The sequence below is a fragment of the Somniosus microcephalus genome, unplaced genomic scaffold (genome assembly GCF_052327205.1).
Source record: "Somniosus microcephalus isolate GS21.2 unplaced genomic scaffold, FLI_Smic_1.0 unresolved_chr1, whole genome shotgun sequence".
In the NCBI taxonomy this organism is placed as follows: domain Eukaryota; kingdom Metazoa; phylum Chordata; class Chondrichthyes; order Squaliformes; family Somniosidae; genus Somniosus; species Somniosus microcephalus.
This window is the reverse complement of record NW_028225179.1, coordinates 115514192-115528415: the sequence shown is the minus strand read 5'-3', so window position 1 is coordinate 115528415 and position 14224 is coordinate 115514192. Positions and strand designations below refer to the sequence as shown.

At 47.6% G+C, this 14224-nt stretch overlaps 1 protein-coding gene across 1 annotated transcript in view; it reads left to right on the top strand.

The window, feature by feature from the left end:
* LOC147095729 (E3 ubiquitin-protein ligase TRIM39-like) overlaps nucleotides 1-13406 on the top strand; it is a 43447-nt gene extending 30041 nt beyond the window's left edge. The window contains exons 5-6 of the mRNA XM_085974778.1: nucleotides 1788-1903; nucleotides 6838-13406. Coding sequence (XP_085830904.1) covers nucleotides 1788-1903; nucleotides 6838-7349 — 628 coding nt within the window. The 3' untranslated portion in view covers nucleotides 7350-13406. The remainder of the gene's footprint in view (nucleotides 1-1787; nucleotides 1904-6837) is intronic.
* Nucleotides 13407-14224: the final 818 nt, after the last annotated feature.

The window sequence follows — 14224 nt, the reverse complement described above, 5'->3', positions numbered from 1 at the left end:
AGCGCTCGACCCAATCCGCCCGGAGCACAGCGCTCGACCCAATCCGCCCGGAGCACAGCGCTCGACCCAATCCACCCGGGGCACAGCGCTCGACCCAATCCGCCCGGGGCACAGCGCTCGACCCAATCCGCCCGGGGCACAGCGCTCGACCCAATCCACCCGGAGCACAGCGCTCGACCCAATCCGCCCGGAGCACAGCACTCGACCCAATCCGCCCGGGGCACAGCGCTCGACCCAATCCACCCGGAGCACAGCGCTCGACCCAATCCGCCCGGAGCACAGCGCTCGACTCAATCCACCCGGGGCACAGCGCTCGACTCAATCCGCCCGGAGCACAGCACTCGACCCAATCCGCCCAGGGCACAGCGCTCGACCCAATCCACCCGGAGCACTGCGCTCGACCCAATCCGCCCGGAGCACAGCGCTCGACTCAATCCACCCGGGGCACAGCGCTCGACTCAATCCGCCCGGAGCACAGCGCTCGACTCAATCCGCCCGGAGCACAGCGCTCGACCCAATCCACCCGGGGCACAGCGCTCGACCCAATCCACCCGGGGCACAGCGCTCGACCCAATCCACCCGGAGCACAGCGCTCGACCCAATCCGCCCGGAGCACAGCGCTCGACCCAATCCGCCCGGAGCACAGCGCTCGACCCAATCCACCCGGGGCACAGCGCTCGACCCAATCCGCCCGGGGCACAGCGCTCGACCCAATCCGCCCGGGGCACAGCGCTCGACCCAATCCACCCGGAGCACAGCGCTCGACCCAATCCGCCCGGAGCACAGCACTCGACCCAATCTGCCCGGGGCACAGCGCTCGACCCAATCCACCCGGAGCACAGCGCTCGACCCAATCCGCCCGGAGCACAGCGCTCGACTCAATCCACCCGGGGCACAGCGCTCGACTCAATCCGCCCGGAGCACAGCACTCGACCCAATCCGCCCAGGGCACAGCGCTCGACCCAATCCGCCCGGAGCACAGCGCTCGACCCAATCCGCCCGGAGCACAGCGCTCGACTCAATCCACCCGGGGCACAGCGCTCGACTCAATCCGCCCGGAGCACAGCGCTCGACTCAATCCGCCCGGAGCACAGCGCTCGACCCAATCCACCCGGGGCACAGCGCTCGACCCAATCCACCCGGGGCACAGCGCTCGACCCAATCCACCCGGAGCACAGCGCTCGACCCAATCCGCCCGGAGCACAGCACTCGACCCAATCCGCCCGGGGCACAGCACTCGACCCAATCCGCCCGGGGCACAGCGCTCGACCCAATCCGCCCAGGGCACAGCGCTCGACCCAATCCGCCCGGAGCGCAGCGCTGGACCCAATCCACCCGGAGCACAGCGCTCGACCCAATCCGCCCAGGGCACGGGCGATGCAGCGACCTGCCCCACAAGTGGAAGATGAGGGGCGGCCCAAAGTGCGACTGTAGCCATGAGTCCCACACCGCGGAACACATCACACCGACCTGCCCACTCCACTAAGATCTGTTGACGGGAGGCACCTCAGCTCTCCACTCGGAATCTCAGGAGGCCGTCGAATTGATAGTCAAGCTAGAGATCCCATTATAAGCTTTTCCTGTCCTATGAAAGTAGTCGTATTTGAAAGCTCACCAAAGCGTTATCTCGCCAAGCATACTTTGAATTCATATTTAAATAAGAATGGAATATCTCACCCAACCCGCAGTTTATTCATATATTTCTGATGTATATGTTTTTAATGAAAGATTACAGACAACATTCAATTAGATTCAATGACATTGCACAAATGTCACTATTTACACAGAACGGAGGTGACGTACGTCAAACCCACAGAAGTCGGTGTTAATCTGAATCTACATGAATCTCTTGGACCTCTGCAGTATACGGTGTGGAAACGGATGCTAAAGGTTATCAATCCAGGCAAGTTTAACAACAACAACTTGTTTTTATATTGCACCTTTAGCGTAGAAAGGAGCGATTATCAAACAACGTGTGGCACCGAGCCACATAAGGAGATATTAGGGCAGGAAGCTTGGTCAAAGGGGCAGGTTTTAAGGAGTGTATTAAAGGAGGAGAGAGAGGTAGCGAGGCGGAGAAGTTTAGGCAGGGAATACCAGAGCTTACAGCCTTGGCAGCTGAAAGCATAGCTGCCAATGGTGGGATGATTATAATCAGGGAGGCTCAAGGGGGCAGAATTAGAGGAGCGCGGCGATCTCGGGGAGGTTGTAGGCAATGTTCGCCCCAATTTTAAATTTGGGTGCACGGTCCCTTTAACAGGCTGTGCGGCCCATTCACAGTTTCACGCATGCACGAAATTTCACATTGGAAAAGCCAGTTCCCGGGATCGGCAGACAACGTTGGTTGTAGGGCTGGAGGAGATTACAGAGATAGTGAGGGCTGAGGCCATGGAGGGATTTGAAAACAAGGATGAGAATTTTAAAATCAAGGCGCTGCTTAACCGGGAGCCAATGTAGGTCAGCGAGCACAGGGGTGATGGGCCAACGGGACTTGGTGCGAGTTAGGACACGGGTAACCGAGTTTTGGATGACCTCAAGTTTACGTAGGGTGGAATGTGGGAGGCCAGGCAGGAGTGCGTTGGGATAGTCAAGTCTAGAGGTAACAAAGGCATGGATCAGGGTTTCAGCAGCGGATGAGCTGAGGCAAGGGCGGAGACCAGCGATGTTACTGAGGTGGAAATAGGTGGTCTTAGTTATGGCCCTAAATGGAAAGTATTCTACTGAAATTTCGTCAACTTCAAGGTTTGCTAACCATGTGATTGCAAGCGAAGCAACTGAAATATGAGCAACGTGATTTCAAAGATCAGTATCATGTATATTTGAATAGGCCTTGGAGCGAGAGCACAGAGGACATTCACTAGAATGGGACCAGGGATGAGGGACTTCAGTTACGTGGATGGACTGGAGAAGCTGGGATTGCTCTCCTCAGAGCAGAGAAGGCTAAGGGGAGATTTAATAGAGGTGTTCAAATTGATGAAGGGTAAATAAGGAGAAATTGTTTCCACTGGCAGAAGGGTTGGTAACCAGAGTATTTAAGGATAATTGGCAAAAAAAAACAGAGGGGAGATGAGGTGAATTTATTTTACGCAGCGAGTTGTTCTGATCTGCAATGCGCTGCCTGAAAGGGCAGTGGAAGCAGATTCAGTAGTAACTTTCAAAGGGAATTGGATAAATACTTGGAAAGGATAAATTTGCAGGGTTACAGGGAAAGAGCAAGGGAGTAGGCCTAATCGGATAGCTCTTTCAAAGAGCCGGCACAGGCACGATGGGCCGAATGGCCTGCTTCTGCGCTGTAGGATTCTAAGCAATCCTCCAGAAAATATCGCGGTGATGTTAGCTATTTTAATCAATTATCATGGGCCGTATTTTGCGATCCCTATGGGTACGAATGAGGTGTGTTCGCGCCTGTAGGGGCCGCGCAGGTTCCGGGTTTAGGCCTGCGAAGCGCACGTGCTAAAACCAGGAATGTGCGATCTGTCAGGAATCCTCTCGACAGATCCTCCACAGCCCCGGGAGATGGGCCTCCGCGGGCGGGCGGAGAGTTGCGTTATTTGCCCAACTGCCGCCCGCTGAATGCCTGTGAAATTCTTACGCCTGGTAGAATCAGCGCAAGGCTTGCTTTCACCAGCATAAGAGTTTTAAAAAACAGAAAAATAAAACTTTATCACTCATTTATAAATTAAAAATACTCTTCAATAAGGTAAGTTTATTTTGAGCCCCGTAAAAAACTATTTTTTTCAAAATAAACATTAAATTTTTGATTAAAATATTTAATTAAATGGCATTTTAATTCATTTAAAATATGTCATTTAAACATTTTTTTATTTCATGTGTTGGGGTATTTTTTAAGTGAACCCCATTCATACTTCTGGGGATTCCGTACGTACAAAACACCCGTAAGTATGAATGGGGCTTCCCTTCTTTTATTGGTTGGGCCGACCCCAGTGGTCCCAGGGGCACTTTCAAACCGCGTTCACCCCCGGGATACGTGGAGCTCTGCCCGAGCGTACCCGGAGAGGCCCAGGAGCGCGAGTCTCCGTATCTCCCGGGCCACCAGGTACATTCATAGAATTTTTGCAGGTCGGAGACATCCGCCCACGGGAAGTCAAATGTTGGCCCCATGTTTGGGTTTTTTGGTCAAAATTGCCCTGCCATTTTGTTCCAAAGGACTTTGCATACAGTTGCCCCGCTTTATATTATCACAGGCTAATGCTTATGTGAGCTCAGTATTAAATGCAATCCATTGTCCAATTGGTTTCACTGAGTTCTCTGAAGGAGGGTTTTACCACATAGGGTTGGGTACAAAATATCCATATGTGTTCAGTGAGAGGATAGAGAAAACCAAATCACTCGACATACTTGCCCGAACTCTGTTTTTCCTTTATTCAATGTCACGCCGCAGAATCGTAAATATAACGGAGAGAATGGCTAGAGATCGGAAGGGTTGCTTTTTTTAACGGTTTTCATAGAGAAGCAATATCCAACTGTGCCATCCTTTCTACTTATTAGAACCACGGCGATGCATCATAAAGCTGAGGGATGAGCAATCTTTTCGTTGGTGGCAGAGGTTTTTTTCGCCCTGCGGTTGTAGATTATGGGAATGAAAACCACCGCTGCTCCCACTGTGACCTCCTCATCCTGGGCGAGCCCGGCAGTGGACATGGGGCAACAGTCTCAGTTGTGTCTGCTGGGACTCTGTGGGTAGACACCCTCGCCTCCGAGTCAGAAGGTCGTGAGTTCGAGTCCCACTCCAGAGACTTGAGCACAGAATCTAGGCTGACATTTCCAGTGCGGTACTGAGGGAGTGCTGCACTGTCGGAGGTGCCATCTTTTGGATGAGACATTAAACCGAGGCCCCATCTGCTCTCTCAGGTGGACATAAAAGATCCCACGGCATTATTTCGAAGAAGAGCAGGGGAGTTATCCCTGGTGTCCTGGCCAATATTTATCCCTCAATCAACATAACAAAAACAGATTATCTGGTCATTATCACATTGCTGTTTGTGGGAGCTTGCTGTGTGCAAATTGGCTGTCGCGTTTCCTACATTACAACAGTGACTACACTTCAAAAAGCACTTCATTGGCTGTAAAGCGCTTTGGGACGTCCGGTGGTCGTGAAAGGTGCTATATAAATGCAAGTCTTTCTTTTCAATAAAAGCTCCACCTGTATGCTAGGGTTTTGAAAGAGGTGGCCATTGGGATAGTGGACGCATTGGTTGTCATCTTCCAAAATTCTATAGATTCTGGAACGGTTCCTGCAGATTGGAGGATAGCAAATGTAACCTCGCTATTTAAGAAAGGAGGGAGAGAGAAAACGGGGAACTACAGACCTGTTAGCCTCACATCAATAGTTGGGAAAATGTTGGAATCTATTATAAAGGATGCAATAACTGGGCACTTAGAAACTAATAGAAAGATTGGGCAGAGTCAACATGGATTTATGAAAGGGAAATCCTGTTTGACAAACCTATTGGAGTTCTTTGAGGATGTAACTAGTGGAGTAGACAAAGGGGAACCGGTAGATGTGGTGTATCTGGATTTTCAGAAGGCCTTCGATAAGGTCCCACACAAGAGGTTGGTAAACAAAATTAGGGCACATGGAATTGGGGGTAAAATACAAGCATGGATTGAGAATTGGTTAACAGACAGAAAACAAAGAGTACGGATAAACGGGTCTTTTTCAGAATGGCAGGCTGTGACTAGTGGGGTACTGCAAGGATCAGTGCTTGGGCCCCAGCTATTCACAATCTATATCAATGATTTGGATGAGGGGACTAAATGTAACATTTCCAAATTTGCTGATGATACAAAGCTAGGTGGCAGTGTCAGTTGTGAAGAGGATGTGAAGAGGCTTCAAGGGGATCTCGACAGGCTCAGTGAGTGGGCGAGAACATGGCAGATGGAATATATTGTGGATAAATGTGAAGTTATCCACTTTGGTAGAAAAAAACAGAAAGGGAGAGTATTTCCTAAATGGTGAAAGATTGGGGAATGCAGATGCTCAAAGGGACCTGGGTGTCCTTGTACATGAGTCACTGAAAGTGAATGTGCAGGTGCAGCAAGCCATTAGGAGGGCAAATGGTATGCTGGCCTTCATTACAAGAGGATTTGAGTACAGGAGTAAAGAAGTCTTACTCGAATTATATAGGGCCTTGGTGAGACCACACCTGGAGTACTGTGTACAATTTTGGTCTCCTTACCTAAGGAAGGATATACTTGCCATAGAGGGAGTGCAACGAAGGTTCACGAGATTGATTCCTGGGATGGTGAGACTGTGGTATGAGGAGAGATTGAGTAAACTAGGCCTGTATTCTCTTGAATTCAGAAGAGTGAGAGGGGATCTCATTGAAGCATACAAAATGATTACAGGGCTTGATAAGGTGGATGCTGGGAGAATGTTTCCCTTGGCTGGAGAGTCTAGAACCGGGGGCCATAGCCTCAGGATAAAGGGTCGGCCATTCAGGACTGAGGTGAGAAGAAATTTCTTCACACAGAGGGTGGTGAATCTTTGGAATTCTCTACCCCAGAGGCTCAGTCATTGGGTATATTCAAAACAGAAGTCGATAGATTTCTGACTAGTAAGGGCATCAAGGGATATGGCGATAGGGCCGGTGAATGGAGTTGAGGCAGAAGATCAGCCATGATCTCATTGAATGGTGGAGCAGGCTCGAAGGGCCGAATGGCCTACTCCTGCTCCTGTTTCTTATGTTCTTATCTTATGTTATTGCCCGTCACACCCTCCGCCCATCACGCACCCCGCCCGTCTCACACCCCCCCCTCACCGCTGTCTCTCTAAACAAGCGAGCAACGGAGACATGACCTTCTCTTCTTGTTCAGTTCCAGCCTTCCTGACCTTGGACCCGCAGACGGCGCACCCCCGCCTCATCCTCTCGAACGAAGACACCCAGGTGCGGCGCGGCGACTGGCGGAAGCTGCCCGACCTCCCCAAGCGCTTTAGTTTCCTGCTCAGTGTCCTGGCGTCGCAGGGCTTCACGGCGGGCCAGCACTACTGGGAGGTCGAGGTGGGCAGCAACGCCGCCTGGGACGTGGGCGCCGCCAAGGCCTCAGTGACCCGCAAGGCGATCCCGGAGAGCGGCGTCTGGGCGGTGGGGCTGTGGGATAAGGAGTACACCGCGTTCACCACCCCTCGCACCGTGCTGTCCCTCGGCGTGACGCCAAAGAAGCTGGGGGTCTACCTGGACTATGAGGAAGGGCAGGTGTCGTTCTACAATGCCGAAAGCATGTCTCACATCTACACCTTCAGTGAAACATTCGCCGAGCCCATCTACCCTTACTTCAGCACCGAGAGCAAAACAGAACCACTGAAACTGGTCGCCCTTGAACTGTAAGCAGCGATTGATTCATAATAACTTCCAAAGGGCTGCCTGCTGATGCCTTTCATGCTCATTTCAGAAGTAGAGGATAGAACGGTGGGCGAAATCGTCAGCGTTGTGCCCACGGTTCCTCCAGGAAAGGGGGAAGAGTGCCCTTTTGCGCTTTATGTAACGGGCCCCGTCAGCCCAATTCTTTATCAATGAGACTTGCCATTGTGCTACTCGTACTGGAGCAAATCTTCCATGGGAATTGTTTACAAACATGCATATGAACGTACGAATTAGGAGCAGGAGTAGGCCACTCGGCCCCTCGAGCCTGCTCCGCCATTCAATAAGATCATGGCTGATCTGATTACTCCACATTCCCACCTACCTCGGATAACCTTTCACCCCCTTGCTTACCAAGAATCTATCTACCTCTGCCTTAAAAATATTCAAAGACTCTGCTTCCACCGCCCCCTGAGGAAGAGAGTTCCAAAGACTCTCGATCCTCTGTGAGAAAAAAATTCTCCTCATCTCTGTCTTAAATGGGCGACCACTTATTTTTAAACAGTGACCCCTAGTTCTAGATTCTCCCACAAGAGGAAACATCCTCTCCGCATCCACCCTGTCCAGACCCCTCAGGATCTTATATGTTTCAATCAAGGCACCTCTTATTCTTCTAAACTCCAGCGGATACAAGCCTAGCCTGTCCAACCTTTCCTTATAAGACAACCCGTCCATTCCAGGTATTAGTCTAGTAAACCTTTTCTGAACTGCTTCCAACGCATTTACATCCTTCCTTAAATAAGGAGACCAATGCTGTACACAGTACTCCAGATGTGGGCTCACCAATGCCCTGTATAATCGAAGCATAACCTCCCTACTTTTGTATTCAATTCCCCTCGCAATAAACAATAACATTCTATTAGCTTTCCTAATTACTTGCTGCACCTGCATACTAACCTTTTGCGATTCATGCATTAGGACACCCAGATCCCTCTGCATCTCAGAGCTCTGCAATCTCTCACCATTTAGATAATATGCTTCTTTTTTATTCTTCCTGCCAAAATGGACAATTTCACATTTTCCCACATTATACTCCATTTGCCAGATCTTTGCCCACTCATTTAACCTATCTATATCCCTTTGTAGCCTCCTTATGTCCTCTTCACAATTTACTTTCCTACCTATCTTTGTGTCATCAGCAAATTTAGCAACCATACCTTCAGTCCCTTCATCCAAGTCATTTATATAAATTGTAAAAAGTTGAGGCCCCAGCACTGATCCCTGTGACACACCACTCGTTACATCTTGCAAACCAGAAAATGACCCATTTATGCCTACTCTCTGTTTGCTGTTAGCTAGTCAATCTTCTATCCATGCCAATATGTTCCCCCCTAACCATGAGCTTTTATTTTCTGCAATAACCTTTGATGTGGCACCTTATCAAATGCCTTCTGGAAATCTAAGTACAGCACATCCACCAGTTCCCTTTTATCCACAGCACATGTTACTTCCTCAAAGAACTCCAATAAATTGGTTAAACATGATTTCCCTTTCACAAAACCATGTTGACTCTGCCTTGAACTTTTCTAAATGCCCTGCTATAACGTCTTTAATAATAGCTTCTAACATCTTCCCTATGACAGATGTTAAGCTAACTGGCCTGTAGTTTCCTGCTTTCTGTCTCCCTCCCTTTTTGAATAAAGGAGTTACATTCGCTATTTTCCAATCTAATGGAACCTTCCCCGAATCTAGGGAATTTTGGAAAATTAAAACCAATGCATCAACTATCTCACTAGCCACTTTTTTTAGGATGAAGTCCATCAGGACCCGGGGACTTGTCAGCCCGCAGCTCCAACAGTTTGCTCAGTACCACTTTCCTGGTGATTATAATTTTGTTGAGTTCCTCCCTCCCTTCCATTTCCTGATTTACAGCTATTTCTGGGATGTTACTTGTATCCTCTATAGTGAAGACCGATGCAAAATACCTGTTCAATTCAACTGCCATCTCCTTATTTTCCATTATTAATTCCCCAGACTCACTTTTTATAGGACCAACGCTCACTTTGTTAACTCTTCTTTTTAAAATATCTGTAGAAACTCTTACTATCAGTTTTTATATTTCTAGCTAGCTTTCTCTCGTACTCTAATTTTTCTCTCATTATTAATCTTTTAGTCAGTCTTTGCTGTTTTTTATATTCTGTCCAATCTTCTGACCTGCCACCCATCTTTGCACAATTATATGCTTTTTCTTTAAGTTTGATACTATCTTTAACTTTTTTAGTTGGAATTTTTCTTTCTCGTTGAAATGTATAGATTCTGTGTATTTTGAAATATCCCCTTAAATGTCTGCCATTGCAACTCTATTGACCTATCCCTTAACCTAATTTGCCAGTTCACTTTAGCTAGCTCTGCTTTCATGCCCTCATAATTGCCCTTATTTAAGTTTAAAATACTAGTCTTGGACCCACTCTTCTCTCCCTCAAACTGGATGTAAAATTCAATCATATTATGATCGCTGCTACCTAGGGGCGTTTCACTATGAGGTCAGTAATGAATCCTATCTCGTTGCACAATACTAGGTCTAGTATAGCGTGCTCTCTGGTTGGCTCCAGAACATGCTCTTCTAAGAAACTATCCCGAAAACATTCCATGAACTTCTCATCGAGGCTACCTTTGCCCATCTGATTTTTCCAGTCTATATGTATCTTAAAATCCCCCATGATTATTGCTGTACCTTTCTGACAAGCTCCCATTATTTCTTCCTTTATACTCCATCCTACTGTGTGGTTACTGTTAGGGGGCCTGTACACCACTCCCACAAGTGACTTCTTGCCTTTATCATTTCTTATCTCTACCCAAATCACTTCTACATCCTGGTTTCCTGAACTTAGGTCATCCCTCTCTATTGTACCAATACCATCATTAATTAACAGAGCCACCCCTCCACCTTTTCCTAGCTCCCTGTCCTTCCTAAATGTCATGTACCCTTCAATATTCAGGTCCCAATCTAGGTCATCCTGCGGCCATGTTTCTGTAATGGCTATCAGATCGTACTTATTTATTTCCATTTGCGCTATCAGTTCATCTGTTTTGTTTCGAATGCTACGTGTATTCAGATGCAGAGCCTTCAGTTTTGTCCTTTCATTATTTTTGTAACCTCTAACCTTATCTGTTGATTTACTCTTAGATTTGTACTCTCTATCCCTTCCTGTCACGGTCTGTTTATCATTTTCCATATTAATACCTTTCTCTATTGCCTTGTCTCTAATCTTTGATTTATCACATCTTCCCAAATTTGATCCGATGCCCCCAATATTTAGTTTAAAGCCCTCTCTACCGACCTAGTTATACGACTCGCCAGAATACTGGTCCCAGCACAGTTCAGGTGAAGACCATCCCAACGATACAGATCCCACTTTCCCCAGTACTGGTGTCACTGTCCCAGGAATCGAAACCCATTTCTCCCACACCAGTCTTTGAGCCACGCAATCACGTCGCACGGTCGCAATTAATAATTCAAAAGTCCAGCTTAAATTGTAGGGCAAATACCAAACTCGCTTTATTCCGTAGGCTGGTTACAATATGGTGGTTGGACTGAATCGCACCACGCAGTCAATGCCCCCCACCCCCACTTAATTTTTTTCAGGGGCTGTGCGGCCCCATTAATGGGCTGCACAGCTCCCTTCAAATTTCAAATTTTTCCATGTAATAGCCGTTGAGCAGCTGACACGGGACCTCAAGACCACTGCACGGCCGCACAGCCTAACGGGAACATTGCACGCAGCCGCATCTTAAAGAATAAATGACTTAATCCATGTCGCCAGTCATAATCAGTGGAATGTGTATTTTAGAAACATAGAAAAATCGGAGCAGGAGTCGGCCGTTCGGCCCTTCGAGCCTGCTCCGCCATTCAATATGATCATGGCTGATCCTCTATCTCAATACCATATTCCCACTCTCTCCCCATACCCCTTGATGTCTTTTGTGTCGAGAAATCTATCTACCTCCTTCTTCAATATATTCAGTGACTTGGCCTCCACAGCCTTCTGTGGTAGAGAATTCCACAGGTTAACCACCCTCTGAGGTAAGGATACCAAAACTGCACACAGTACTCCAGGTGTGGTTTCACCAAGGCCCTATATAACTGTAGTAAGACATCCTTGCTCCTGTACTCAAATCCTCTTGCAATGAAGGCCAACATACCATTTGCCTTCCTAACTGCTTGCTCCACCTGCATGTTTGCTTTCAGTGACTGGTGTACAAGGACACCCAGGTCCCTCTGTACATCAACATTTCCCAATCTATCACCATTTAAATAATACTCTGCCTTTCTGTTTTTCCTACTGAAGTGGATAACTTCACATTTATCCACGTTACGCTGCATCTGCCATTTATTTGCCCACTCACTCAACTTGTCTAAATCGCCTTGATGCCTCTTTGCATCCTCCTCACAACTCGCAATCCCACCTAGTTTCGTGTCGTCAACAAACTTTGAAATATTACATTTGGTTCTCTCATCCAAATCATTGATATATATTGTGAATAACTGGGGCCCAAGCACCGATCCCTGCGGTACCCCACTAGTCACCGCCTGCCACCCCGAAAAAGACCCGTTTATTCCTACTCTCTGTTTCCTGTCCGTTAACCAATTTTCAATCCATGATTTTCTCCCTGATGGGATTGGGGGCAGCAGAAAAGTGTTACAACTCAGTTTGAGGGGGGCAGTTTCAGACTGTCCTGAAGTCAACTAATGTTATACTGCTATTGATTTCTTTTTTTATGTTGTAGTGATGTTAACCTTTAGCCTTTGGCTGTTTAGCAGGAGCGTTTAAGCCAATTTAAAGTACCATTGTTGGGTTTTGGGCCGGGGGCTGATCCTGCAGCTGTGGACAGTTTCAGGCTGGAGTAAGCACGAGGTCTAATTAAAGACACGCCATTTGTGTGGGGGGGAAACAGTTACCCCGGCAAAGAAAAACCTCTGGGCATACATCATCCTTTTTAAAAAATTGGCACAGATAATGCAGGAACAAAGGCAGACTTTTATCATTAAAGGTTTCACTCAGTAGAATAGCAATTGCATGGAGCAAGAGTGAAACTGTGGATAAGGTAAGAAAATAAGGGAGTTCTATTTAGAATCATAGATAGAATGATAAAAAGTTACAGCACGGAAGGAGGCCATTTCGGCCCATTGTGTCCGCGCCGGCCAACAAAGAGCGATCCAGCCTAATCCCACTTCCCAGCTCTTGGTCCGTAGCCCTGCAGGTTTCAGCATCCCAAGCGCACATCCAAGTACATTTTAAATGTGGTTAGGGTTCCTGCCTCTACCACCCTTTCAGGCTGTGAGTTCCAGACCCCCACAACCCACTGGGTGAAGAAATTTCCCCTCAAATCCCCTCTAAACCTTCCACCAATTACTTTAAATCTGTGCCCCCTGGATTTTGACTCCTCTGCTAAGGGAAATAGGTCCTTTCTATCCACTTTATCTATGCCCCTCATAATTTTATACACCTCAATAAGGTCTCCCCTCAGCCTCCTCTGTTCCAAGGAAAACAGACCCAGCCTATCCAGTCTTTCCTCATAGCTAAGATTCTCTACTCCCAGCAACATCCTTGTAAATCTCCTCTGTACCCTCTCTAGTGCAATCACATCTTTCCTGTAATGTGGTGACCAGAACTGCATGTAGTACTCTAGCTGAGGCCTAACTAGTGTTTTATACAGTTGAAGCATAACCACCCCCCCCACCCCCCCACCCCCCGCCCCTGCTCTTGTTCACTCAGTGCAAAAAAGGAGCTTGTCAAGTAAGGATAGCTAAAGTTATTGGTAAGCGATAAGTCAATTACATTTTCCTTTATATGGAGTTGTAGCTTAACCTTTATATAATTATGTAATGCAGAATTTTGTGGATTGTCACATAGAGAAATGTAGATAAATTGGCGGTTTATAATTAGTATTTGGATTCGTAAAGGTCTAAAATACTCAGCTGAGAATGGTAGCACGTTCGGATACCCATCAGGGATCATTGTTAGTATTGCCTTTTACGTGTATGTTTCAGTACTGTACGATTAATAAACGTATGACACCTGATCTTCCATGTTTAAGAACCTTATTGCTTTGAAGGAGTGAATTATTAATAAGACCCCCCCCCTCCTCCAACAGTTGGGACCCCAGCCTGGCATTGTGTTGGTGCATCATAGAACGCAGACTTAAGGGTCGCAACCTGAATTCTCTGTTAGGTAGGGTCAGTGCTTTGAGCGCTCTGCCAGCTTTCAGCACTGGCCTGTTGCAGTAAAGCCATGATAGAATTAAAACCTGCCCTCGATGATGAGAGTTTGGAGAAATTTATCCTTCAGTAGAATTTGCGTTGGCCAGAGAGACGCATTTAAATGCATTAAAGCCCTCTTGGTTGAGGAGTCCAAAGACTCTTAAAGCTCTTGAGGGTTCAAGGAGTATCTATAACCTGTCCAGTCTCGACCAAGCAGTTAGAACAGTGCTCAGCACAGTGCAACAAATCAAAGGAGAATGAAATCGAGGAGCTTAAGGGCAAGATTTCAGAACAGCAGACGGCTTGTTCGGTGGCTCGGCTTCAGGGTTTCTGTAGCCAGGGGCCGCCTGCAAGCTGAGAATGAGATAGTAAAGATTCAATTAACAGAGCAGAGGGCACAAAGTGTAAGTTGTGGAGAGGCCCTGATTAGCAAACAGCTAGAGAGGGAACGTGAGTATCGAGGAATGCAGAATGGGAAGTGCTGCAGGACATAGGACCAGTTGTAGCGGTTCTGCCAAGTGGACCGAGAAAGGGACTGAGACTCTCGGCTGGTTAGGCAGAGCCACCTTCCCCCCACCCTGTGCACTATGTCATTCTACCTCTCCATTTCCACCAATAAAAAAGAAAGACTTGCATTTAT